Here is a 27,647-nt window from a genome sequence, read left to right as displayed (position 1 = left end):
CTCTTCCTTTTTTTCGAATCTTTTTTCTTCCCTTTTTAAATCTTCTTTTTTCCTTATTTTAATTTAGTTTCCGATTTACAGAATGTTATTAGATTCGCTGAATTTATCTTTATGATCTTTGATTAATTTTTAATTGTATTCTCTAAGTAATGTACATAGTTCCATGACCATCAACCAATAGAATAAAAGTATGAGGAAACGTGGGTTATTTTCTGGTCGAATTTTTTAATTAAACTGAAAAATCAGAATTAAAATATTTAAGATTTTGAGGCTAAGTTCAATCAAAAGCTGTCTTGATTAACCGAGACCAAAAAAAACATTAATATGTTATTAGGTTTGATAATATTGAATCAATCATCATACTGTATTTGATTTTAGTAGATACGATTCTTATTTTTTAGTATTTTTTTTGAATTCTAATTGATTGATTAATGACTATTTAGTCGGTGTTAAATAGGCCAACTGTGTATTTGCGTATTACTACTGATTGCATCAGCAATGACTCCCTTTATTCTCATGTTATTTTTGTCTTTTCTTTCTATAATTCTCTTAGTTCTAAAATTCATACTGTAATTAAAACAAAGCGTAAATTAGCAGAACTTGATAATCAAATTAGTATTTCTTGATTTTTTTGGGGTGTAATTAGTGTTTCTTGTTTAAAAAAAAAAGAAGAATTGGAGGAATCTTGAAGAAGAATAAAAGGGGACCGAAGGCTTTTATGGGAAAATGGAAACAGAGGAATTGAATTGGGCTTCATGTGTGACACCTTTGCATCCAGGTGTCTTCTCTTTCTCCATTTGTCTTTTCCACTTTTATTCATTTTCTCCTCTATTTGTTAAATAGTATTTTCTCCATTTCAAAATATAGGATGTTTTAATTAAAACAACACCTTTGCATCCAAGTGTCTTCTCTTTCTCCACTTGTCTTTTCCACTTTTATTCACTTTCTCCTCTATTTGTTAAATAGTATTTCCTCCGTTTTAAAATATAGAATATTTTAACTAAAACACGCAGATTAAAAAGTCTTTACTTTTAACATATTAAACCAATTAGAAACAATACTGCATAATATAAAATACTAAAATAATCTAAAAGTTACATAGAAACTTGAAAACATCCTATATTATGAAACAGAAAACTTTTGTAAAACATCTTATATTTTGAAAACAAAGAAGTAGTATAATTCATCACTTTGAAAAAGATAAAAAAACCTTCTGACCAATAATAAAATACAACGAAAAGATAAATACCCATTCCCACTTAATTCGCCTTTTTATATCTCATCAAGGACTTATAATTTGTTAGTTTATCATAAAAATTGGAACCTGAAATTAAATAAAGTTGGCCTAAAGAATTTCACAATTTCTATTATTTCGGGTCTTAAATATCAGTCGAACTTTTCGTTCTACGCTTTAGATGAACATTCAAACTTTTTTAATTCAATAAATAGTGTTTGAGCGTCTTCTTTTGTTTAAAATTATTTTAGAATGTAGTATATTTTTCTTATATAATTTAGAATATACGAAGTTTTAAGATAGAAAGAACACTCACAAGTTCATGTTCGGAATGGGAAATAATTAATATGTACTACTAGATAACAAGGTGATCACTTAGTAAGCAAGGTTGAAATCATCGAACGATTAATTATCCTCTTGGCTCTTTGCTATATTTTGTTTGCACCTACCTTCATATGCATTTGATAGTAGTTGATTATATTTAAGCTTCCGGAGTTTAAAACAATTAACCTTGAGAACGTTGACAAACAAACAAAAAAACTAAAGCATGTATCATCCAAGTATCCAACCTTCAACATTAAGTAGCTGGAATTTGGCTTTTGTGTTTAAGCATTAATTTTTTTTTTTTTGTGGCCCATTGTCACATCCTCGTATCCTACGTACCGGCGTGTGGTTCCCTCCACTTTATCAATAACTACGTGTAATTTTTTATACATCTAACTTTCATAAAACATACGACTATATTATTAAGTAGGAGACCTACTAATATAAACACTCACCATTAATTGTAAAAGAAACTATAGTTACAAGAATGAAGAAACCAACCGGTGATTCGCGTATATTATTCATTATTGAAATATAGCCGACTTATTATGATTTATAATCTAAACATAGACTTTTCTTTCTTAAATAGCAGAATGAAATCCAACTAACACAGTTTGTTAGCATGCATTAATTTCCTACTGGGCTAATTAATATAAGCTGTTGGTGATTAAGTGATTATAAAGAGATTTGCATTCTGTGTTGTTAAGCTGTTCACGGTTCAGTCATGCCAAAATAAACTGGTACTACTACTTGATCGTATGTGCTCAAGAGCTAACAACAGTACATATTTTAGTAAAGACCAATAAAAGACACTGAAGATGAACATATTATTGTATTTTGCTCATGTTATAAATTAATCTTTAAAAAAAACTATATATCTAATTTTACATCGAAGTTAAAATTTGACACCATGTTGTAGATATTAATTGCTCGTGTATATATATGTATTGTAAATCTTTGCTAAATGATAACAATATTGATGCTCTGTTAGAGACTAGATCGATGATCAATCAAAATAAGAGTTGAGTACATGTACAAACCCCATAACAATGTTGATGCACTATACTCAATCCAATTATAAGCTGTTAGTGATAATGAGAGGTATATATATGATGATCAAATGCTGATTGTTTATAGACATAGTCGTACTTATCTCCATTTATATTCTCCATCATACATGCATGAACAATAATAAATTATGTGCGTCATTAGTTCATTACCAACAATATGTTTGCGTATATATACATATTAGAAGAAATATACTGGACTTCGATGATCTTGACAGTCGACATGTTTGTTGATGGACGTACTTTAAGTTTCTTGTAAATCTCTGGACAATCTTTGTATTTTCTTTGCTGTTTCTATAAAGCCGTTGTTTAAGCTCCTCATCTTGTAACAACAATTCTAGATACAATCCATCAAGTGTATATTTAGTATACCCACATCAAACTCCTCATCTTGGACATTTGGCTAATTCTATATTTAGTTGAGAAAGAGCGGGACTTAAAAAAAGGGAGGGCGATGATAAGAGTGGTGAAAATGAGAATGTATGGTTGTGACATTACAGTCTATCTGATTACACCAGTGTATATTGAATAGTTCTCTAAGTTCTAATGGCGCCCACTTATGTAATATTTATAGACTTTTTGTTGAATATTTTTAAAAATATTAATTAAAAGAAATTAAATAAATTCAATGCAACAAATAGCACATTTGAGACTTTCTTTTGAATATCTTTATGATAAATATATTAAAAAGAGAAATGCAGTTAATATTTTAATTAATTTTTGCGAAAATAATTTTCAACAAAACTATAAGTTTTTTTGTCATTAAGAAGGTTTCGACTTGGCTGAGGAACAAAAGAAGACTTTTATCAGAATCAAAGTCTTCGACTTCAACAAGAATTGTAATTAGAAGACTCCAACACCGACGGTGGAACCAAAGACTTCTCGCAAATCTTTTTAGATGTTTTTTCGTTGACCTTTGAAGTTATGAGAGATCTCTAAATACTTTTGAATCATGGACACTAACATAATCTCAACGAAAAGAGTGGTTCACAAAACTTAAAAATTGGTTCAGAAACAAAACTTGAACTCTAATCGAAAAAAACAAATAAATTAAGGATAATTAATAAAATTTAACATTTGGAAATTATTGTTCAGAATTTTTATGTTTTACTATATAGATTTTGAGTGCAAAATTTGTTCTCCTAACACAAATTCTATAATTGTAATTTATATTAACATTTTAATTGTAATTTATATAATTGTAATAATTAATCGTTCCTCAATTACAGTAGTTTAAGTGCGCAACATCACTCCACTCATCTCTCTCTTGTCCGATCTCTCTCTCTCTCTTTATCTTTGTCCACCTCACACACAACCCTATAAACAAGACAAGACCTCGCAAAGCTCAAATCTTTTTTTTCTTTCTTTCTCTTATATAACTATCATCAAGTTCCTCACTTCTCGGATCCGGGTCCTAAATCTGGGTCAACCCTTTTTTTTAACGATCGTCGGGAAAAATGGACCCTCCACTAGTGAACGATTCCTCCTTCTCCGCAGCTAATCCTTCTTCCTACACTCTCTCCGAGATTTGGCCTTTCCCTGTAAACGACGCCGTTCGCTCTGGTCTCCGTTTAGCTGTTAATTCCGGTCGAGTCTTCCCTCGCTCTGAACATTCCGGCAATAAAGACGTCTCGGCGGCGGCGGCGGCGGCGGAGGAATCTACGGTCACCGATCTGACTGCTGGCTGGGGAGGTAGAAAGACTAGAGATTTGAACTCTGAGGACGATTCTTCAAAGATGGTTTCTTCCAGCAGCAGTGGTAATGAATTGGTGAGATTTGGAAAGCTCTGAACTCTACTATGATTATTAGTATTTGATCTGAGTTTGGTTGGGTCTTTGAATCTGTAAGTTAAGTTTGAATCTAGATCCTCAGCTTGGTGAATGATCTTAACAAACTCAATGAGTCAAAGCATAAGTCTTTGATTTAGGGATCAAGGATTAGTTTATAGATTAGTGATGATGACTCTTATCCATTGACTGAGTTGGATTGAGCTTCACGACCTTATTAGATGTTGGAACGGTCAACGCTCTTTGTTTCTTAGTATGTATTTGATTTAGGATCTTAAGCCCTTGATTGATATCCAAAGTACTAATAATGGAAGGGTTGTTACATTGTGAATAGAAAGAATCAGGGGATAAGAAGAGAAAACTATGTGGATCTGAAAGCGGAAACGGGGATTGTTCGATGAGACCTGAAGGCGAAACTAGTTCGGGTGGTGGAAGTAAAGCAACAGAACAGAAGAATAAACCTGAGCCACCTAAGGATTATATCCATGTTAGAGCAAGAAGAGGACAAGCTACTGACCGGCATAGTCTGGCAGAGCGAGTAATTATTTCTTCTGCTTAATCACCAAATCCTTTTATCCTCAAAGATGTTACCTTTATCACAATGACAGTTTCGTCTTTGACAGGCTAGAAGAGAAAAGATTAGTGAGAAGATGACGGCTCTTCAAGATATAATTCCGGGATGTAATAAGGTACATGATGTTCGTTTGGTGATTTTGTGAATGATGTTCTGTTTGTTATTCTTCTTCTAGCTTTTGAACACTCATCGAGCTGTTTCGGCTGATTCAGATAATCGGAAAAGCTCTTGTGCTCGATGAGATTATCAATTATATTCAGTCATTGCAGCGGCAAGTTGAGGTAAAAATCGTTAACTCTTGTCTGTTATATGTTGCAATCTTACATGCCTAAACATGGAATTTGGTCTACAGTTTCTGTCAATGAAGCTAGAAGTTGTTAACTCAGGTGCAAGTACTGGTCCGACAATAGGTGTTTTTCCTTCCGGAGATGTAAGTCCCAAATCTAATAAACGCACTCTTTAATCAAACTAGTAAATCTAAAAGAACTTGGTGGTTGTGTGTGTCAGCTTGGGACTTTACCGATAGACGTTCATCGAACTATATACGAGCAACAAGAAGCTAACGAAGCCCGAGGGTCTCAACCGGAATGGCTACATATGCAGGTTGATGGAAACTATAACCGAACGACATAAAGAAAAGAAAAAAAGCTTTCTTTGATTGATGGATGTGTTTTGTAGGCAGTAAAAAATGAATGCAACCCTTTATTTTATTTTTTTACTACGCGTGTATCATTTTGCTGTTTAAAAATCATAAGATAGATCTGAGAGAGACCAGAGAGAGATTAACACTTGATAAGACATTGGTTGTATTGTCCTGTTATAACTTGTAACAATTGATTCAGTGACACAAGAGATCATCTCTCATATCATATGTTACTCTCAGATCTTGTCCTTTGTACAATCTTTTTTAAGTTATGATGAATCAATGATACGTTTTTATTTTTATTTTTTTTATTGCAACAAACTGATAAAAAAAAGTAATCAACTTCTATAAGAAGAAGGATTTGACTTAAAGTCAAAGTAATTAAATCTAACGGCTGAGATTATTTCTTCTTCATCCCCTTTTTTCAGATTAAAAANTCAAGGAACTCTCGATGCTTGGCAGGCGAGTTTCTTTTTTTTTTTTTGCTTTTCGATTTCAATCAATCACTAGGTATTTTAACCTGGATTTTGTCTGGGTTCGATTTGTTCTTCCTTGTTTTGTAGCACTTGTGCTAGTGTTTTTATATTCGATTCCCAGCTAGTTTAGACTATGTAGGTGGCATAAAGTTTCATCCTTTAGTCAATTTGTATTACCGATTCGCTCGTTAAGGTCACAGTAGGAGTCTGGAATTTTTCAGTACATCTAAGTTCAATTTTGCATTCTTCTGTAGCTGGTTTGAAGAAGTATGTGTAGGGCGTATGAATAGATCTACTTTGTTACCCTAAACGATTTGCTAGGTTTTTATGAGCTTTACCAATAGTCTTTTTAGACTCATGATTGTTGTTGTGGAGAAGATGGAGGTTTGGTGGAGCAGTTTTACAATGTTTCTCACTCTGTACTGTTTTCTGTATTCCAGGTTGCGGATAATTTACTTCATGATTCTTCTAGCAATTTGGAAACTTTAATATTCTGTTCTCAGACCCTTCGAAGCAAGGTAAAATGCACTTGAAATTTTCTGTAAATCGTTATTTGTTTTTCACAATCTTGGAGACTGCGCCGCTCTGTTGACATCTAGTCTGTCTTACTCGAAGGTTCAACGAGATTTTGAAGAACTACCATCTGGGGCTTTTCAGAAGCTGAGGGAATCATTAACTGTAAGTCTTTGTTCCGTTAACTAGTTTTGCATAGGGTTNCAAAAAAAACGCATTAAGGATTTTAAGCTATGGAGCATCAGAACGCGGTCAAAGAAGCCCTAAACGCACTGTATCATCACCCGGATGATACAGTGCGTGTGCAAGCTGATCGCTTTCTCCAGACCTTTCAAGGAACTCTCGATGCTTGGCAGGCGAGTTTCTTTTTTTTTTTTTTGCTTTTCGATTTCAATCAATCACTAGGTATTTTAACCTGGATTTTGTCTGGGTTCGATTTGTTCTTCCTTGTTTTGTAGCACTTGTGCTAGTGTTTTTATATTCGATTCCCAGCTAGTTTAGACTATGTAGGTGGCATAAAGTTTCATCCTTTAGTCAATTTGTATTACCGATTCGCTCGTTAAGGTCACAGTAGGAGTCTGGAATTTTTCAGTACATCTAAGTTCAATTTTGCATTCTTCTGTAGCTGGTTTGAAGAAGTATGTGTAGGGCGTATGAATAGATCTACTTTGTTACCCTAAACGATTTGCTAGGTTTTTATGAGCTTTACCAATAGTCTTTTTAGACTCATGATTGTTGTTGTGGAGAAGATGGAGGTTTGGTGGAGCAGTTTTACAATGTTTCTCACTCTGTACTGTTTTCTGTATTCCAGGTTGCGGATAATTTACTTCATGATTCTTCTAGCAATTTGGAAACTTTAATATTCTGTTCTCAGACCCTTCGAAGCAAGGTAAAATGCACTTGAAATTTTCTGTAAATCGTTATTTGTTTTTCACAATCTTGGAGACTGCGCCGCTCTGTTGACATCTAGTCTGTCTTACTCGAAGGTTCAACGAGATTTTGAAGAACTACCATCTGGGGCTTTTCAGAAGCTGAGGGAATCATTAACTGTAAGTCTTTGTTCCGTTAACTAGTTTTGCATAGGGTTTCTGAATATTTATGTATGTATGTTCCTTTCAACAGTAACGTAATAGGAAAACTCAGTTGAACTAGTGATTTGCCTACTGTATTCTGGCTGGGTTTTACTAGGATTTCATTTTTCTGGCCTATTATTAGGGGTAATATGTATCATTCGTATTGGAAAAGTACTTCCGTAGTGTTCCCGGAAAAACTTGACTTTCATTGTTTTCTGAAATCCAGACATTGTTAAAAAAGTTCCACAAAGGCCCCCCAAAAGTTAGGACCCAGGTAAGCTTCATAATTCATTCTCCATTATGCATATGTGGGAATTTCTGATGTGCGTATATAAGTCATGTACTTTGTGTCGAGTTATCTTATTTAAGCTTTTTGTATTGTAGATTAGTATTGCTGTTGCTGCCTTGGCGGTGCATGTTCCTGCGGCAGATTGGGGAGATGGTGGTATAGTTAGCTGGCTTAGGGATGAGATGAATATGCATCCTGAATATGTGCCTGGTTTCTTGGAACTCTTGACAGTTTTGCCCGAGGTAGGGTATTTTTCAACCCTTTTTTTTCGTGTTCCTCTCACTCAGAAATTATTGTGAATCCATGTCTCCGGCTATATGGGTGTGAAAGGCCTTGTATTTGTCTGACTTGGATCTGCTTCCGTCTTAGTTATTCTAGTTTTGCTGACCTCAAATTGGGTATATATATGTACCTTTTTACTGTCAGTGTATCTATGTTTGAGTAGCATTCTATGTTACTCTGTAAGTGTTATTTCAATCCCTTGAGTATTGGCTGGACAGAACTTGCTATTTTGCATGGTCCCCTTTGCAAAAGTGATGGTAGTTTATTTGTTATCGAATGAAGAGTCTATACTTTTTTCCCAAAACTCTGCCGTATCTTTTCTCCTTTCCCTGTTATTATCCTGATTCCCGTTAGGGATGTTTGACTTTAATCTAGATGGTTATATGATGTCTTGATTTTTTCTTGTCCTTCTTGCTATGGCCAGGAAACGTTTAACTACAAAATTGCTGCTCGTCCGGATCGGCGACGTCAGTTCGAAAAAGAGCTTACTTCTCAAATGGAAGCTGCACTTAGTATCTTAACGGCATGTTTAAGTATAATCGAACTTAAGGAACAGGTCAGAGCTTATCTTCAATATAGGGCTATGACATAGTTCAATAAATTGTTTGTTATTCACTTTCCATGATCCCTCTGTATATCACTTTGAAATAACCTTTTTATGTTTCTAATGCATTTATGTGTTTTCTTACTTTACACTGATTTTTGCTTGCTTTACCAGTCAAGAGTCTATGTTTGCCTTGTAAAAGTATTTTTGCAAGTTTCATGTAAAAGCTTGATTGCATCTTAGGTTTTTACTCACCTGCCAAAATTTTATATTTCTTCTTGCATTATTGTTAGCTTCTGAATAATGTCCAGTGTTCATGTGTGCTGGATCAGCTAGTGTATTTGGTGTTGCAAGAAGTTACCTATTGTCAATTGTGCTCTGTAACTTTGATTTTTCAGGTTCTCGAGGCATTTGCTTCTTGGCTTCGTCTTAGGCATGGGTATGCTCTTTTCTTTTGCTTTTCTATCTCCAGTTTTTATTTAGAACAAAAGCTCTTCTAGGTTAGAAATACTCATGGCGAGTTCATCAGATTGTAAATTGTTTTAATATGAGTCACAGATCATTTCCTATATTGAATTTTATCAGACACATAGCTAAGGTTATCAGTATTATTGCTATTGGTTTCTACTAGGTTTTTTATTTTTATTTTTGGGCAAAATTTGGTTTCTACTAGCTAGCCTTCACTATTTGAACCAATTCAACTTAGCAAAGATGATACTGACTGAACTGGATGCTTATTAACTTTGTGGTGGTCTTTTTCAGGATTCCTGGAGCAGTGCTTGCCTGTCATCCGTTGGTGCATTCAGCTCTCTCAAGTTTGAACTGTGATCCACTCTCAGAGGCATCTGTGAATGGTATACTCGTTGGAAAGACTAATATATACATAGGGCTTAAGCTTTTCTTATTGAATTTTGGAAATTAGTGTTTGATGCGTGTTCATTATAGAGTTCAATATTAGAGTTTAATAGATAAACTTCATTTTCAACTTCGCAGTTATCTCTGAATTGATACATCACACAGCATCACCAAGTTCTGGTGGTATTTCTGCACAAACACCCTTGATTCAAGTTATTGTGCCTCAGATTTTAAGTCTAAAGACCCATCTAAGGGATTCTTCAAAGGTACTGTTTACCTTTTTCTATTGATACAAGTTGATAGCTGAATCTGCTTAATGTTAAGTTTCATTATTTTACCAATTTTCTGTTTCACTGGTCTGCGGCTTGAACGGCTATGATTCTGATTCTGTTGCGTCTGGACTCTATTAAGAGAAAAGGTTATCAGATGCATCAAATAGTAGGAAGCTAATCACCTTTACTTTTTTGACTTTGAAACTGTAGCGCTGAAAGGGTGGTTTTCTGTTTATATGACTTGGATATGTGGCTAACAATGTCCCTCATAATCTAGTTGTAATTTTGGCATGTGCTTACAATTTTTTCTTTTGACTCTTCAAATTTATTTCACTTACAGGATGAAGAAGATGTCAAAGCCATTGGTCGATTATTCGCTGACGTAGGCGATTCATATGTTGAACTGATAGCTACTGGTATACAGCCTCATTTCTGCTACTCTGCCTTGTTTTTTCAAGTGTTGTGTTTCACGTCCCTTGATTGCGTTGGGTGCGCAAAAATGCTTTAGTTGGTAATCTAATATATTCGAAGGTACTATTTCTGGCTTCTAGGTTCAGATGAATCAATGGTTATTGTGCATGCCCTGCTGGAAGTTACTTCACACCCAGAATTTGATATAGCCTCGATGACCTTCAACTTTTGGCACAGTCTTCAACTTATGTTGACAAAGAGGTAACTTCCAGCCTTTTCTATGTTTGTTGGGTGTTCCTATGGTCATATTCTAAGAGTGTGATTTTTAATCTATCAGGGATTCTTATAGTTCCTTGGGTAGTGAAGCATCCATTGAAGCTGAGAGAAACCGAAGACTGCATATCTTTCAGCCAGCCTATCAAAGCCTTGTATCTTTGGTGAGTGAGCCATCAAATACCACTCAAATTCGTTTTGTTAGCCACTCGTATAGTTTTACTGAAATATAATATTTGAGCTTGTTGTTCAACCATACCAGGCTGATTCTATTTGTTTGCTAATCCAGAGACAAATTGATATTTAATGCATGGGTGACTTATGTTTAAATATATATTGCTCTTTTGAAAAATGCTGGATGGCTAAAGTTTTATTTGATTGATCATCGTTTTGTGGATACTATATATATATGGGTTATTATTGTNGGGATTCTTATAGTTCCTTGGGTAGTGAAGCATCCATTGAAGCTGAGAGAAACCGAAGACTGCATATCTTTCAGCCAGCCTATCAAAGCCTTGTATCTTTGGTGAGTGAGTCATCAAATACCACTCAAGCTCGTTTTGTTAGCCACTCTTATAGTTTTACTGAAAAAGATAATTTGAGCTTGTTGTTCAACATTACCAGGCTGTTTCTATTTGTTTGCTAATCCAGAGACAATTGATATTTCATGCATGGGTGACTTATGCTTAATTTTTTATTGCTCTTTCGAAAAATGCTGGATGGCTTAAGTTATATTTGATTGATCATCATGCTCTGCAGTTTATGTCACCTATACACTGGTTCCCCTTCACAGGTTGGCTTCAGAGTTCAGTATCCTGAAGATTATCAAGGCCTGTCATATGAGGACCTTAAGGAATTCAAGCAGACTAGATATGGTAATAAGAGCTGTGTATGGCTTGTTCTCAACATTACAGTAGATCAAAACCTCTCGAGATAGGGTGCTGAGGAAGAAGAGTAGCCCTCAGAGCTTTCTAAATAGATCAGCCTGACCTTGGATTTTCTTAATTTGCTTAGCACTGTTGTTCTCCCTTTGTTGCCATCCTTTAGACTTGTTTCTTGAAGCAGATAAAGTATTGTTCTTCTGAGGTTGTTTGGTTGTTTTAGTCACTTAGCTTTGGTAGGGTGCTGTATCTCGTAATGTCTCTTTTGATGGACTTATTCCTCTTACATATGTTGATATGTTACTACTAATTGTGCTCCCAATCATCTCCGATGCGACCAATTGCCTCATGCTCTGTCAATCCAATTTGACTAATAAATTTTGTGACATTTTTCAGCTGTTGCAGACGTATTAATAGACGCAGCGTTAATCCTGGGAGGGGATACTACTCTTAAGATTCTCCATATGAAGCTTCTCGAGGTTTGTGCTTTGGATGTCCACGCATGCTATCTGTTCTATCATTAAATAAAATTAAGCAATGGGAGATATTGAATCAGCAGTTTTATATACTGAAAAGGTCACGATCAATGTATAACACAATTAGGATTATCAGAACCAAACAGTTACTGTTATTTTCATCATTTGGATTTCACAATCTTGATATTTGTGACATATGTACTTAGGCCAATGCTCAGACAGGAAATAATTTTCAAGAATGGCGTCCAGCAGAAGCTATTTTGTTCTGTATATGGGCAATATCAAATTATGTTTCGGTTGTTGAAGCTGAAGTGATGCCCCAGGTTTGTATTTATTATACATAGTTACTCCAAGCTACTGCTGCCAAATAAATATATTTTGTTTTCTCACTGCCCACGAAATATGGGTTTGCCTTTGTCATTTTCATTCTCTTACATTCTGATTTTAGGTGATGGCGTTGCTTCAAAATCTTCCTCAGCAGGCGCAACTACTTCAGACAGGTGAATAGGTTTTCTTCCTAAGTTTTATTTGTAGAAGGTGTAATAGCTGCTTGGTGGAAACTACTAGCGTATGCTGAAGACACCTTCCGAGTTCTGCTTAATTCTTTCCTAATTTAATAGCAAACACGTCTGAAGTCTTTTCTTTAATGCAAGAAATATGGTTCCCTCTTTGATTTCAGCATGCTTACTTGTTGGGGCATATTCAAAATGGCTTAATGCTGCACCAGCTAGTGTTTCAATATTACCATCAATCATTAGAATTCTTATGAGTGGAATGGGCACATCTGAAGATTGCGCAGCAGCTGCAGCTTTGGCTTTTAGACATATCTGTGACGGTATTGTATCTGCTCTTACAAACTTGACCTCTTCGTTTTCTTTTCTGAGAATTACCTCTTCGTTTTCTTTTCTGAGCATAACATTGACATTATGACAAGTATACGTATACTACGAATCTGGCTATGTTTTTATGTTTTTTTGTTTTTTTGTTTCCCGAATGAGATCATGACAAAGATTTGATTTAAAACAACAATCTGATGGTTACATAAGATTAAGCAGCTCCTTTTATTAAAAACGTTCTTTCAGGGTTGCTGTAGAATGTTTCTCTTCTTGATTTCTCCTGGCAGAATAATGCTAAGTAGTTTCATGGACTCTTTCAGTTTTCAGGAAATTAGTTTGTAGTTATAACTCTTTCACTTGCAAACTAAATTAAATTCTGGTTGTTAGTTTTATTCTTAGGAAGTATGAAGTTCTCACATTTGTAAATTTCCATTGAGTTGTGCATACTGACATGCTTCAAAGATGGCAGCTAGTCGAAAGGTCTGACTGGAACCTACGCTAACGGATCTGACTTCGACTCTACTGAATTGCTAGCATATAGGGTGCATTGCAATGCTGGCAAGTATTTGGAATTTTGTTGAATGCTTTCCTTGGAAATTTCCATACTGATTTTAAATAAAAGCTTGTAGCTATCTAACATCTAATGCTCTCTAAATGTGATTGCTTGTTGTTGATCAATTTAATTTTTCCTCTTCTCCCCATTATGAGAGATACATGACGGTGTTTTTGTGTTGATACTGATACGCGTATATTGTATTTGGTGTTTTCTTTATAGGACTCAAAATATTACTATTTTGGTTTGTAAACTTCTGATGCCTATTTAAATAATGTTTCATTGTAGATTGCCGAAAAAATCTTTGTGGGTATTTTGAAGATTTGTTTGCTATCTATTGTATGGCTATCAATGGCGGTGGTGGTTATAAAGTCTCTGCTGAGGATTCACTAAATCTCGTTGAAGCTTTAGGGTACGGACTCAACTGAATGATGGATAGATCTCATTTGCGTTTTATTGACATCTCTAAAATTTGATTATGCAGTATGGTTGTTACCGAACTTCCTTTAGATCAGGCCAAGGGTGCTCTTGAAAAATTATGCTTTTCAGCCGCCTCTCCTCTAGAGGTTTGCCATCTTGACTATTTGCATGGTTGCTTGACATATTTGTCAGTAATTAAAATGATGGGAACTGTAAATCTGTGAATCAGGAAACGGCGAAAGAAGATTTGGATAAGAAGCATGCACGTGAATTAACTGTTCATATTGACCGCTTTGCCTTCCTCTTCAGGTTAGTGTAATATCTCAACAATACGATGTATCTACGCGTGTTTGGTTTAGTCTGGCTAACAGATTCTACCACATTAGGTATGTGAACCACCCTGAAGCGGTGGCTGCTGAGATTAATAAGCATTGGGCTATTTTCAGAGTTATATTTGATGCGTAAGTGAATCTAGACACATGATAATTAGCATGTTCTCTTCATATTGCTTTTTATGTAGCCTCTTACTTTGAAATGGTTTTTACTGCAGTCGTCCTTGGGACATGAGGACTATGGAATCTCTATGCAGAGCATGCAAATATGCTGTGAGTTTCATTTCCTTTTTCTTTCCCTACTTGCTCCATGGACATTCCTGAACACCATTGTTTTTAAAGTCTTCTTTTACCTGTCTTTTTCTTGTTCCTAAACATAAGAGAAAATCCAAAAACTATTTTTGGATGACAATTTTGATAAAGGATGCTTCACTAAAAGAAGACAATGGTTGGAATATGTTTGTAGGTACGTACTTCTGGAAGATACATTATTAATACAATTGGAGAAATGCTGGCAAAAATTCAATTCCATTATCAGCAGCATCATCAGCCATGTTTTCTATACTTATCCAGTGAAGTTATAAAGGTAATAATATGTGTCCTTTTCATTCAGTGGAATGCTTACTGAAAAGCTATAGAGAAACTAATCTTTGTGGAATCTGCAGATATTTGGGTCTGACCCATCTTGTGCTGACTACTTGAAGAACCTGATTGAAACCCTCTTTGCACATACAACATGTCTGATGACAAGTATCAAGGTTGATGATTTCACTTAGGAGTATGCTATCGTCAAGTTCTTAGTTTTAATATCCTATGTGGTGTCTGATTCTCTGTTTATCCTTACAGGAAGTCACTGCGAGACCAGATATAGCTGATGACTGCTTTTTGTTAGCTTCTAGATGTCTTCGCTACTGTCCACATTTATTCATTCCGTCTCCTATATTTCCACCTCTTGTAGATTGCGCAATGATTGGAATCACAGTGCAGCACAGGTTTACCCTCTCTCTCTCTCTAAAGTCACGAGCTGCTTTCCTCAAAAGTTTGAAATGATGTTAATTATATCTTTTGAACTCCTTTCCAGAGAAGCCTGCCACTCGATATTGACCTTTTTATCCGACATTTTTGACCTCGAGAAATCTGTGAATGAAGAACAGTTCGTACGAATCAGGGACAATATCATTATTCCTCGGGGAGCTACAATCACCAGAATATTAATAGCCTCGTTAGCTGGAGCACTTCCCAGTTCTCGGCTAGATACGGTAAATTTAGGAAACCTATCTTTTTGCTGCATTTTGAGTGATGTTTTTGGCCATTGAGAACTGTTTTTGTTTTGTTTTTGGGTATTGGTTAGGTAACATATTCGCTGCTAGCTCTGACAAGAACATACAGGCTACAAGCAGTGGGTTGGGCTAAGGAAAGTGTTAGCCTGATACCGCGAACAGCCTTGACAGAGACTGAATCTACAAAGTTCTTACAAGCGTTGTCCGATGTTGCTTATGGAACAGATGTGAATTCTCTGATAGGACACGTTGAGGAACTCTCAGATGTTTGTCGCCGTAACCGTACTGTTCAAGATCTTGTTCAGGCAGCTTTGAAGCCTCTTGAGTTGAATCTGGTTGCTGCTCCTGTATCATAGAGATGATGGAAAAACAAACAAAGAAAGAAAGAAAGAAAGAAAAAGAAAGAAGAGTGAGAAGAGCCATCAAAGAAGGTCAATTTTTGCATAGACCTCTCTTTGATGGTTTCAGAAGATGAGAGATTTGATGTTTTTGTGCATTTTTTTAACTGTTTTAGCTGTTCATAAAGATTTTTTTTCCCCCTTTATTCTCTTCTGGTGTGAGCCGTTTGTTCCATTGTTTGGCCGGTTTATTTCCAGTGCGAAGAACCAAAATCTTCTATTTAAAATTTAAACCGGGTGATGAGATACACAAGGGATCCTTGACCCTTCAAGGATCGGTATGATTTTGAGTGGGATCATATACAAAAAGCATCGATTATTTTCTGTTTCATCTTGCAGAGTATCAAGTTTTATGATCAAATCAAATATTAAGTGTTCCAACTTTGTTACAAAATCAACTCTTGTTCGGAGAATTTATCAAGTAGCTTAATCACAACCGGTAAATGTGTTTTTTCTTTCTTTCTGTTTTAGCATTTTTCACATGATTCGTTTTTTTATTTACTTTATGTATACTTTAACTTTGCAACATAGTAGCAAGTATGCATTTTTGTGTCTGCACTTTTCACTCAATCACTATGTCTTGTCTCTTGCTCAATTAACACATATTGGTGATAATCACTTTCAAATTAAATTTTACTTTATAACACCACTAATTCAACATTATGTTTGGCTCTGTTTTGTTGAATTCAGTCTCGGATACCTCTATCTAATTTAGATTTCATGTGTTCTCCGATTCCTGACAGAAAATTAATTATTATTAGTATTGCTTTTTTCAGGTTTTTAGTTGCCCATACTCAATTATATAATTTTATAATAAATTAATTAATCAGTGCTATGTAAAGTTCTCTTTTTAAAAAACTTTTGAGACCTACTAAACTGTTTAATTGCCCATGAAGTCACATGTGACACTCAAACACAGTTTTAAGCACTAATTAATTCAACGACTAGATATATGAAAACCAAGAAAAAAAACAGTTGCCAACTACTTCCATTATTCAGTCCGTGAATTTATTAGAAGCCAGCTACTTTAATCAACTTTTTTAATGATTATGTAATGCTAGTATTGTTTATATTTTTGAACCCAGACAAGAACTGAAAAATACTTACAGATTCATCGTTTGTGATACAGTATATTACATGAAAATTGAAACTCATTTACCTCATAACGCAAACTCACCATGAGAGAAACAAAAAAACAAAAGCAACACAAGAAATTTCAGCAAAGAACTCATTGGAGACATTGAAGATATCTTTGATCTCGATCTAATTAGTAGAATTTACTTTCAAGGAATCAAGAATACTAAAACGGTTGAGAGCTTAGGGTAGTAATATAGTATATACCTTAGCAAATCAGTACGAATCACCACATTCACACATAGTGGTTTTGTGATGTCTCAAAAGCTTTGAAGGTTTTGTCTCTCTTCAACCCTCAATTGTGAGACATACCTGCAAAAACAAAAATCATAGAACTACATACTGTTAATTATGTTATTGATCAAACACAAGAAAGAACACTGAATCGAATCGACATAACTCAATTTATTTACCTGCAGATCCATTATCTGGTCGAATTTCAGCTAATGGGTTCACTATAAATCCAGGAGAGCCATTTAATCGATGTCTCGAGTTTTGTATCCGAGTGGTTTCTGCACTTCTGTTCCTACAAGTGGACAGCCTCGATGCTGAATACTTGGAATCGTCTTTCTTCCAGAACTTGGATCTGATGAAACTTCCAGGAGGGAGGAGACAACAGTTGTTTTTGCTTGAACCGTTACTCATTCTCCCATTTGAAACCGCTAAGTCATAAGATATCTCATCCAGCGCAAGTTCTAATCCCTGAACTCGTGTTTCCAGACCATGCATTCCTTGTTGTGAGCTCCCGACAAATCTCTAGTGACCAGAAAGAAAATAAAAACACAGAATGAGTTTCACGAACAGAGGAAATGAAAGCAATATGGATATTTTTGTAACGTAGGAAAGATCATCATCATGTTTTGGAACAAACCTGAAGAAGATCCATTAGATTGGCTTGCTGTTGTTCAATCTGAACAAGCTGGTTACGTATCAGAGATATATCTTCAAGCCCTTTGCAGTTACTACTATTTGGGTTTTCAGACAAGACATGATGTCCTGTTGCCGTCGTAGCACCGGATGGTGGGACATTGCCAATCAAAGAACTGGATACACCTCCTAGCTTCTGCATCCTATCGTGACTAGAATGACTCGTTTCATTTACGTTCTCGTTATGATCACAATGTCGTTCGTCTTCAAGAGACACATTAGTGGGAATACTAGCTCCTCCAGCTTTCCAGTCCAATCGTCTCCTTACATTTGATTTTGTATGTGATGCTGTTAGACTGGTTTTCTTCTGATCAATGCTTTTTCTGTTAGCCTGTTTCTTAGCCGTGGTGGCTAGTGAACTCCCGGGAGGAGTCGATCTGTTAACCAGATGAGTTCTTGATTTAGCAGGTGTTGAAGCAACTCTAGACCCTGAAGGGTATCTTCCATCACTTGCATCACCTAGAATCAAGAAAACAGGACAAGTAAGCAAACTGGTCAAATAGACACAAAAGGATCTAAAGTATTGTACCAAACAAGAAAATGTTTCCTGATTTGGCTAAAGATCTAATGGTGAAGGGAAGATACCTTTAGAAGAAGCATTAGATCTGGGTGGAGAAACCTCTTCTGACAAATCTGGAACCTGTTTCCATGCCTCTATCATCTGATTCATCACCTCTCTCACAGCTTTCACCTAAAACAATATATCAAAAACTGAAATCTATGACCAACGTTTTTATGCCAAACCTTTACATTCAGATAGATGAAGGAAACCAAACCTTATCATATTTCCTGGTTTCAAAGATCTTCAAGCATTTAGACTTGAACTCACCTAACTCATTTCTCTCCATCGTAGCTAACTTCCCCAAAGCTTCAGCAGCTGCTTTCCTCGCAGCCCAATCTTCACTAACCAAGAAACTCAACAAGCAATCAACTAAACCTTTCAACCCACCGGAGCTCACAGTGGCTCCAGCCAAACCACCAGCACCAATCACACTTCCGATCACAACAACCCCCGCGGATTTCGCCTTAAACGCGTTACACTTGACAAGCTTCTCCAGCCTCGGCAAAAGCGTCTGCCCTAACCTAACCGGATCCGGATCAGACGCCGAATCAATCGCCGCGGCGAGACAAAGCGCGGCTCCGATCTGCGCATTAACCTCCTGCTCAGTGAAAAGCGTGTCCGCCAACGGCTTCATAAACGCCGAATAAAACGGAGGCTTCGTCGTGCGGGAAGAGATCGCCGACACAGCGGCGACGCAGGTCGAACGAATCGAAGAGTCGGGATCACGGAGACGTCTCGTGATGCGAGTGAGTATCTTAGAGAGGAAAGGAGACAGAGAATTCATAGGAAGAGAAACCGATAAAACGGCGAGCAAGTGGATACAATGCTTACGAACCGCCGGTTTATCTCCGGTGTCGGCGGAGAGTATAACGGAGATAAACGACTGGAGATTCCCGGAGGAGGAGGAGGAAGGATCAATCTGTCTAGCCATTAAATCGAGCTCTCGAGCCGCCATTGTGAAAGTATCTCGATCTCCGAGCTTTGTTAACAACACGGACATGTTCTGCTTTGAGTTCTTCGTCGTCGCCATTTTTCTAATCGATTTTATTTTGTTTTCCGGTGACGGTGTTTGGATCAGTGATGCGGCGGAGACGGTGGTGGATCTGGGGGAATAAGAATTGGCAGTGGCATTAGTGTAAAATTACAACTTAGACGGTGGTCGGTCGGTTGTGACTCACTTTAATCTCGTCTGTGTGTAGCTCTGTGATTTTTATAACCGTCTTTATAAAAACACTAGTAGTAGAGATGAAGATGAGAATGATGACCTGAAACGATGCCGTTTCTTTAGGTGTCTGCACAAATAATCACGCTACGGGAACATGTCATGATGTTGGGTATAAGAAATAGAAGTATCACGCTTCGTTTTCCTAAAATTATTATTTTTGGAAATTTCATTTTTTTTTTATTGGGAATTGTAGAAACAAAATTACATTATATTTTCAAAACAATCAAAGATTTTCAAAGCATCATTATACGCTGATAAAAATGTTTGTTAATAATGTTAAGGAGTACTACAATTTTACAAACATTGTAGTGCGTTTAAACCCATGAGTCACACCGATAATGGTAGATCAACTAATCTTGAAATGATGGATTTATACGATGTTTAAGTGTAGAATATGGTATTTTATATTAACTTGGTTATTAATGATGATCTCTTTAAATTTAAGGTTTGGTGTTTAGGATGATAGAGTGCTAAGATAATCTAATTGTTCTGCACTCCTACTTGATGTAATATGATTTGTACAACTTTACGTTGGTCATTAAAGTAATAATCTTATGGGTTTAGTCATTAGAGTTTCTTTTACGAAATTGCTATACCTATCAAGATCATATAAATTGATAGAATTTCGACAACACATCCAACTATGAGTACGAATGTAGATAATATATAACATATGAATTGTAGCTTTCAAACATCAATATGTGCAAATCAAGCAAAAAGTAACTTCATTTGTTGGACTACTTTGTTATACGTTCCCCAAGGTGGTTCAACTAATATTCTAAACATTTTATATTGCATCTTTGGTGAACCAAAGCATGGTTTATGAAAAACGTGTGGTCAGTGGTGGATATGTTCTTGTTGAGTCACAATTACAGTAGGTTTGTCAAATTAGACTTCGGTTTGAGATCCTGTCGACACCGGTTTAAACCGTTTTGGGCCAGAGAAAGGCCCAATATAGAGGTAGGCTGCACCGAACACTCACTCTGCAACTCGTTTCGAGATAATTTCATGTAAACTATTGACTCATTCCGTGTGATTTATTCACAATGAGGTACTAACCTAATCCATGAACATGATATTTATCGTTGGGTTAGACAAAGTAAAATCTATAAAACAAAAGTACAGATAAGCTAAGGAATATTTTAAAAGAAGGAAAAGCAGAGATTCCACAAAACGGCAGAAAACAAAACAGAGTTTGGTTTCACTAGACACTGTCTTTTTCTTTTTGTCTACTTTATTAGATGCCATATTCATTGAGTAAACAAACATTATTGTGTGCTATTATTAGAAAGATATCGAATGTGTAAAGGCATAGAAAGACAAGTAAGACTCATGAGCTTTTTCTTGCAGCCAAAGCTTCTTTTCTCATGGCAGCTTTGACAAAGATCTCATAGCAACATCCTGAAAGGAAAAAAAAAATCTAGCAACACACGAGATAAACACAATCCGGGATGTCCGAGTATATCGTGATTCCATAATTCATATTACCATCAGAAAAAAAGTTTCAAGTTGTTATTTTGATAAGCTCAGCTAGTAGATTAAGTATTGCGGGAGATAAATATAATACTAGTATTTTAAAACTAGGGTTCTATTTGCAAAATTTCAAACTTTAGAACCTTAAATTACAAAATATCTAAAATATATAGCCTTAAACTTTAATTAAAAAATTCAGGAGATATGGTGCAAAAGCATCCTATTTTTTGGGGTCTAATATCTACATGTACTCATCTTAATGGGCCTAATCCTAATTCTTTACCAATAATACTACATATAAAATATTAGTTTATAATGTTGAATTGGAAGAAAAGAAGAAAACCAAAACGGAGAATTTTGTAAACGGAAAAAGAGTATTAATCAATCAATTTGTAGTCATCATCAAGGCATACAATAATATATATATATATATATATAATTACAAAACTATATCATAGAATATATCCAAAGTGATTAACTTTCTAAATAAGTTTTTAAATAAATATGAATAAAAAATAGAACACAAAATGTACTTAAAAAATATATATATAGACTAAATTAAGACTCGTGCTAGAGCACGGGTTGAAATTCATTTTATTTATTGTAATTTTTATATAAAATATAATTTATATGATTGTTTTTAAAAGTTTTTTTGGATAAAACATTATGCAATAAAATCATATGCTAAATATGATGGCTTAAAAAAGACATTTATTTTGTAAGTTTTATATTGTTAATGATTTTAGATAAGTACTCGTGCTATAATACTGGTCAAATTTTATTTTATACAAAATTTTGTATATTTCATATATTAAAAGAAAATTTTAATATGTTGTATTAGGTTATATATGTGAAGTTATTTCAACAATGTATATTCTACATCATGACTTGAATGTTATTATAAGACATAATTTTGTAAATTTGGTTTTTAGAAAGCGAGTTATTATATTATGAGTAATTTAATATATTGTTATACTTTTTGTTTTAATATACTTGGTTTCTTGAAATTCTTTCATATTACATTGACATATTATTGACATTGCTATAACAAATCAATTCAGAGTGTTTATAGTTTCTAACTTTTATATCAAGTTTCAATATATTAAAAAAAATTTCAAAATAAATTATTTAAAGTTGATTCTATTATATAAAATTATAAAATTCAACAAAAAAAAATTATACAAAAATTATAATATAAATAAAAAGAATTTTATCATTATCTTGATTAAGATATTAGGAATCAAGATTAATTGTTATTATTTGCTTAGATTTTATTCATTTTTTATGCTTACCAGTATTTTTTTCTGTTTGACAATTAATTTGGAATATTCTGTTTATTGTTTTTGGAAACAATGTGATGTATCAATTAAATATTTGGAGGATATATTTTGGTGTCAGTAAAAAGAGAATTAAGAATATTCTTAAATTAATTGTCTAAAATCTATTGAATTTAATCTTCCGAAAATGAACAGTTAGATAGGTTACACCTAACATATATCTTGTAACAAATTAATATCAATTTTTTTTATAACCCATTTGTAACCTATTATTAAAATTATATAGTCTACAAATTTGAAGTTGTGTACTTCAGTTTTATTAAATAGGGGATTTGCTTTTTATGTATTTCTTTGTGTGTGGGATCAAAATGGTTTACTATAGCCACCTACATATTTATTTTCACTACAACCTTCAAAATATTTATGTTCAAAATTCAAAATATGGCATAATATCTAAACTGAATCACCTTAATGACCTAATCCTAATATTTTTACCTATAATGTTATCTCGAAACATTTCGTAAAATATATATATATATATATATATATTGAAAATTTTACATAAACTGTCGTCGTTCTAACATTTTTAATTGTGTATCTTTGACTTGAGTCTTAAACAACCTTGGGAGCACATTGCAATTGTGTATCGCTATGTCAGTGGATATTTCATTTTTAGTTGTTGTATGCATTATATCTACAGCTCGGTATGAACGGTTTTGCTTCTCGTTTTATCTTTCTAATGATCTCTCTGTCAACTATCGAACAGTTTTATAGACCTTACAAATCATTCAGCGGCAATATATTGTGTTGATCTCTGTAATAGGCTATGAGAATTTCTTCTCGTATGGCCTCCTCCTGGACCATCACTTGCGGTTGTTGACCTAGTTCTTAAAATTGCTGACTTTCTGAGAGATATCTCTAGCTGGAACATAAGGTGAGTTCACTAACTAGATTTAAACTTTTTTTTTGTTTCGTCTGAAAATTTCATTATGAAATACGATTGTGGACTACAAGGGTGGAATATGTTTTTGAAACACTAAGCTGGAGGAAAAACAAAGTTATCCCCAGAAACTGAAGCCCCAAAGAGGGAAATTACACCCAAACGAGGGAAACTTATACAGAAAAACAAACTACAGAACCTGAAGGAACCACCAATGGAATAATCTCAATTAAGCCCAAACTAGAGAACCATGGAGAAGGCGAGTTGAAGTAGAACGAATCGGGAAACCTGACAGAGAAGTTGACGAAAGAAGATGAACGCACTAGCTCAAGGAAGACGACCAAACCAACCTTCTAGCAAAACTGGAGGAAACCCAAACAAGTGGGTAAGCTGAACCATCCACGATTTGCAATAAGAGGAACCCGATTGAAAACTCATCCATGGAAGGGCAATCAGAGACAAACCACTAGCAAAATCCAAGAAAGATGACCGTAGCAAAACAAGTCAACCAGGCTAACAACCAAATCAAAGAAGAGAGGCCACAAAAGAGCTGATACTGGATTGCACGAAAAGGCCAACCCGTAGATTAAGGATCTCTAAATCCAAAGATCTAGCCTAAACCAACGATTAGACCATCCTAAACAAAGAAGGCTAAAACTATCGAACAACATAAAACCAAAGCCAAATCACTCCACACAACCAAAAGAGGAGGAACCCAAAAACAATGAGGCCGATGTCGCAAAATCAAAGGGAACTTCAAGCGAATTTAGGGATACCAGAAGCTGACTAAATACAAGCCTCGGCCGAGACAGCACCACCGAAAAGCCAACAAAATCTAAGAAAAAGCTCTTCAGATCCACCTCGAAAGCAACCGGAACATGCGACAAGTCATCACCGATTCACAATCAAACGAGAACAGAGCCGATGAACTAGAGTGTCGAGACATTAAAACCAGATCGGGAACCTTAAACCTCCACGACCAGATTGGAAAGACGAAAAGGAGCCACCGGGGAATAGATTTATAGATCCACTTCCGAACATCAACAATCGGCCACCAATCCTCCGAGATATTCACCACGCCGAAAGGAACTTACCATCACCGAGAATAAAGGACAAAGGTTGGAAACGACAAAGCTGAAAATTGACAAAGCTAGAAAAACAAACTAAAACGAGAAGAAACTGGAACCGATGATAGTGCTGTGGAAGCCCCATCGCCTGCCATCTGAGAAAAGCTCTTGGTTGATGGCTAGGACGAACACTTCCTCGAGAGAAAAGAAGGATAGATAATCACTTGATTCAACTAGATTTAAACTTACATATTATCTTTTTTATACATTCCTCTGACCGATAGGCACCTATATATATTGTCTTGTCATGTTGCAGTCCTATTAAAGGTGGTGTTAATAAAAAGAGCATCAATCAATATGTAGTCATCATCAAGACATACAATAATATATATATATATATATATAATTACAAAAGTATATCATAGAATATATCCAAAATAATAATAATAATAATAATAATAATAATAATAATAATAATAATAATAATAATAATAATAATAATAATATATATTCAGGATTTTGAACTCAATTTGAGAATTTTGGTTCAAGATAAACCACAAGCACCAATCACATTCCTATCAATATCATATAAATTGATAGAGTTTTGACAATACATCAAACTATGAATACAAATGTAGGTAATATACAACATTGAAGGGGTAAATTAACCACTAGTTTTCTTAGCACATTTTTATATTTTCTAAATGTCATGATGTTGGTATAAGAAATATCACGCTTTGTCTTCCTAAATTATTAGTTTTAGAAACCTCTATTATTTGTTGGAATTGGATAAACAAATCTAACATTTATATTTTTCAAAAAATAATCAAGGATTTCAAAACATTACGGTAATGCTGATAATATATATATATATCATTCTTTGAAAATATATTAGTACAACTAATAGTACTTAAAATTAGAAATATTGAACTAAAAATGAAACAATATTTTTAATGAGTACAAATGTAGATAATTTACAAAACATGAATTGTAGCTTTCAGGCATCAATATGTGCAAATCAAGCAAAAGTAATTTCATTTGTTGGACTTCTTTGCTATACGTTCCCCCAAGGTGGTTCAACTAATATTCTAGACATTTTCTATTACATCTTTGGTGAACCAATATTATCAAATAAGGAGCTTGATAGCTCTTTGTTCTTGTTTTTATTAAGTAGCCATTAAATTTAACTTGCATGGTTTGTGAAAAACGTGTGGTCAGTGGTGGATATGTTCTTGTTGACTCGCATTAAGATTGAATTTTAAAGGGTGTCAAATCAGATTTCGGTTTGAGACCCGGTCTACACCGGTTTGAACCGAATTAGGCCCAAAGAAAGGCCCTAAATAGTGGTAGGCTGCACCGAACCGGATTACACTCACTCACAAGTCACATCAGAGAGACTCTAAAAGACCTGTGTTTATGTAAGCTTTCAACAAAAATGAAGCTGTCCAAAATCATATTCACATCTTTAACACAAAAGATGGAGATAACAAATGTAAGAAAAAGAAAGAAATAAAGAAAACACTTTTGAACGCCTCTGGATTATCAGAAACCCCGAGTATCACAAGCTTCCCTCGAGTATATTATATACATGAATCTGTCCAGGGCGAGTCGTTTTTATTATCGTGTGTAACTACTAACTCATTTCAGATTTTTCCTAACTGTAACGTTCTTGAAAACAGAGAGCCATTTCGTGACACTGAACAGCTTTGTCCATCTTCTGCTGTGAGCCTTACCGACTGAAGCAGCATTGTTCTGTGAAATGAACTCGTCAACCGCACTCTGCAAGTCAGATTGCGGTTCTTCTAAGCCTAGAATCTGAGAGCAACTCCAGAGATTGTCGTAGTCTTCATATAAACCTTGTGGAATCACTTCCATGTCAACATCATCACTGAACTGGCCACTACATTCTGCTGTGTTGCGCTGATTTGACACAAAACCGTAGCCGTCCAAACTGGTCAAACTCAGACCGGAATAATCAATCCCGACACCGGTTTGTGAAGCAGGGACATTGAGAAAGTTCCTCATCATCGATATCTCATCATCATACGACCTTACTTCATGTAGGTGACTCAATGCAACAGTTACCATCTCCTCCGCTTGAGCCTGAATCAGAAAACACCAATTATGAAGACCTGACACTAGTATACAGACGAGAAATCAAGTCAAATCTGTAGAGAGAAAGAGAGGAACAGTGCCTTTTCAATCTCAGATAGCTTTTCAGCAGGAATATACTGAAAATCCACGAGCAGTCCAAGCACTTGAGCTACGACATTGAAGACAACAGCGGTTTTCTTCTGAAATCCAGGAGCTTGGTACACATGGACGCTACTATCCAGAACACATGATCGAGCATGTTCCAAAGTAATTTCCCACATCTTTGAAGACATGCCCGTACCAAGAATCTGCAAGAACATCAATCATCTTTATTTATAAACAACCTTACACCGCCTGGAGAGATTAGAAACTATCACTGACCAAACAAAAGATTCAAGTACACAAAACAATATAAGCACAGATAGAAGCCTTAGGTACTTAACCACAAAGGAAGACGAATCTTACTTGCCGGAGTTTTGAAGAGTTTAAATGGAAATGTGTGAGGAAGTCCTTGACAGTGTTTATATCTGACCAATGAAGTCGTTTGTGAAATGCTCCATCTTTCCCTATCTTTTCCAATCTCCATACTTCATCGAATAGAGAAGGAGGATGATGCTTTCTGTACACTACAAATGAGAGACAAAGAGGCATAAGATACTTCAAAATTGGTTCAATGATACATAATGTGAGAGAGTATAAACTATACATAACAAGCCATACTTACACTCTCCTCGATGATCTCTTACGACAAAGGACTCTGTTACCGCCTCTCTAATTTTGACAAAATCAAACTGATCCACCATCCGTACCCCAAGTCTGAACTTCCTGCTCCTAGTCCAGCTAGAGTTATCTGTAAATGAAATTTCATCCATAACACCGATGCCATCGTTAAGAAGAGCAAATACATTCCCACTGAGTAGAGGTTTCTTTCCTGCTCTCTCTCTTACAATGTTATTCCTGATATCCTCAGCTGTCCAGTCACTATCTTTGTCAAAATAACCCTCTACAACAAAAAACTCGAGCTTTGCAGATGATGCGGGACCAGAAGAGACAATTTCTCCAGTTGAAGGATCGATTAGTCCAACTCTTATAGCTTGGCCTTCATCTCCTTCTACTCGAGCTGAAGTAAACACAGGAAGCGATAGATTGTTCAAG

General features: G+C 35.2%; 4 protein-coding genes across 6 annotated transcripts in view; 2 read left to right on the top strand and 2 right to left on the bottom strand.

Annotated features, from left to right (window-relative positions):
* On the top strand, positions 3,901–5,872 carry LOC104726859 (transcription factor bHLH79). Its single transcript, XM_010445808.2, has 6 exons — positions 3,901–4,394; positions 4,747–4,950; positions 5,036–5,101; positions 5,199–5,267; positions 5,339–5,416; positions 5,494–5,872. The coding sequence occupies exons 1-6, from the start codon at positions 4,083–4,085 to the stop codon at positions 5,617–5,619; spliced, it is 855 nt and encodes a 284-aa protein (XP_010444110.1). The 5' UTR covers positions 3,901–4,082; the 3' UTR covers positions 5,620–5,872.
* Positions 6,852–16,124, top strand: LOC104726858 (transportin MOS14-like). Its single transcript, XM_010445807.2, has 27 exons — positions 6,852–6,974; positions 7,430–7,507; positions 7,605–7,667; positions 7,918–7,965; positions 8,076–8,222; positions 8,687–8,818; positions 9,205–9,245; positions 9,569–9,660; positions 9,800–9,927; positions 10,274–10,349; positions 10,485–10,605; positions 10,682–10,781; positions 11,411–11,492; positions 11,895–11,977; positions 12,181–12,297; positions 12,423–12,474; positions 12,654–12,809; positions 13,652–13,775; positions 13,848–13,929; positions 14,013–14,092; positions 14,170–14,244; positions 14,334–14,388; positions 14,582–14,701; positions 14,781–14,873; positions 14,962–15,107; positions 15,197–15,374; positions 15,467–16,124. Exons 1-27 carry the CDS (start codon positions 6,852–6,854, stop codon positions 15,749–15,751), a joined length of 2,877 nt encoding a protein of 958 aa, XP_010444109.1. The 3' UTR covers positions 15,752–16,124.
* Positions 16,413–19,715, bottom strand: LOC104726857 (microtubule-associated protein TORTIFOLIA1-like). Of its 2 annotated transcripts, XR_758098.2 has the most exons (6): positions 18,631–19,715; positions 18,440–18,545; positions 17,799–18,313; positions 17,341–17,683; positions 17,135–17,239; positions 16,413–16,529 (listed from the first exon to the last, which is right to left on the bottom strand). XR_758098.2 is itself a non-coding variant. In XM_010445806.2 (5 exons), the coding sequence occupies exons 1-5, from the start codon at positions 19,444–19,446 to the stop codon at positions 17,223–17,225; spliced, it is 1,797 nt and encodes a 598-aa protein (XP_010444108.1). In that variant the 5' UTR covers positions 19,447–19,715; the 3' UTR covers positions 16,878–17,222. The 2 variants fall into 2 exon arrangements, 1 of the variants encoding a protein (XP_010444108.1); XM_010445806.2 differs by lacking the exon at positions 16,413–16,529 and having other exon boundaries at positions 16,878–17,239.
* Positions 25,792–27,647, bottom strand: part of LOC104726856 (calmodulin-binding protein 60 A-like) — an 8,745-nt gene continuing 6,889 nt past the window's right edge. Inside the window, exons 5-8 of one of the 2 annotated variants that reach the window (XM_019232821.1) lie at positions 27,217–27,597; positions 26,958–27,118; positions 26,594–26,800; positions 25,792–26,501 (exon numbers count right to left, since the gene is read on the bottom strand). In XM_019232821.1, the coding sequence (XP_019088366.1) occupies positions 26,037–26,501; positions 26,594–26,800; positions 26,958–27,118; positions 27,217–27,597 (1,214 nt within the window). In that variant the 3' untranslated portion in view covers positions 25,792–26,036. Of the gene's footprint in view, positions 26,502–26,593; positions 26,801–26,957; positions 27,119–27,216; positions 27,638–27,647 lie in introns of both variants that reach the window. The other variant, XM_019232822.1, reaches the window with a different exon arrangement.

The sequence above is a fragment of the Camelina sativa genome, chromosome 11 (genome assembly GCF_000633955.1).
Source record: "Camelina sativa cultivar DH55 chromosome 11, Cs, whole genome shotgun sequence".
NCBI classification, from domain to species: domain Eukaryota; kingdom Viridiplantae; phylum Streptophyta; class Magnoliopsida; order Brassicales; family Brassicaceae; genus Camelina; species Camelina sativa.
The sequence above is the reverse complement of the archived record's forward strand: the minus strand, read 5'-3'. Positions and strand labels throughout refer to the sequence as shown.

What these genes read in the sequence shown, in the direction of transcription:
- LOC104726858 (XM_010445807.2), top strand. Translation starts at nt 6,852, where the DNA reads ATGGAGCATCAGAACGCGGTCAAAGAAGCCCTAAACGCACTGTATCAT. An exon ending in TGGCTTCGTCTTAGGCATGG is followed by an intron (nt 9,246 to 9,568) that starts GTATGCTCTTTT and finishes GGTCTTTTTCAG; the next exon opens with GATTCCTGGAGCAGTGCTTG. An exon ending in GCAGAGCATGCAAATATGCT is followed by an intron (nt 14,389 to 14,581) that starts GTGAGTTTCATT and finishes ATATGTTTGTAG; the next exon opens with GTACGTACTTCTGGAAGATA.
- LOC104726857 (XM_010445806.2), bottom strand. Translation starts at nt 19,446, where the DNA reads ATGGCGACGACGAAGAACTCAAAGCAGAACATGTCCGTGTTGTTAACA. An exon ending in ATCTAATGCTTCTTCTAAAG is followed by an intron (nt 18,314 to 18,439) that starts GTATCTTCCCTT and finishes TCTTGATTCTAG; the next exon opens with GTGATGCAAGTGATGGAAGA. An exon ending in ATCTAATGGATCTTCTTCAG is followed by an intron (nt 17,684 to 17,798) that starts GTTTGTTCCAAA and finishes TCTGGTCACTAG; the next exon opens with AGATTTGTCGGGAGCTCACA.
- LOC104726859 (XM_010445808.2), top strand. Translation starts at nt 4,083, where the DNA reads ATGGACCCTCCACTAGTGAACGATTCCTCCTTCTCCGCAGCTAATCCT. An exon ending in TAATTCCGGGATGTAATAAG is followed by an intron (nt 5,102 to 5,198) that starts GTACATGATGTT and finishes CGGCTGATTCAG; the next exon opens with ATAATCGGAAAAGCTCTTGT. An exon ending in GTGTTTTTCCTTCCGGAGAT is followed by an intron (nt 5,417 to 5,493) that starts GTAAGTCCCAAA and finishes TGTGTGTGTCAG; the next exon opens with CTTGGGACTTTACCGATAGA.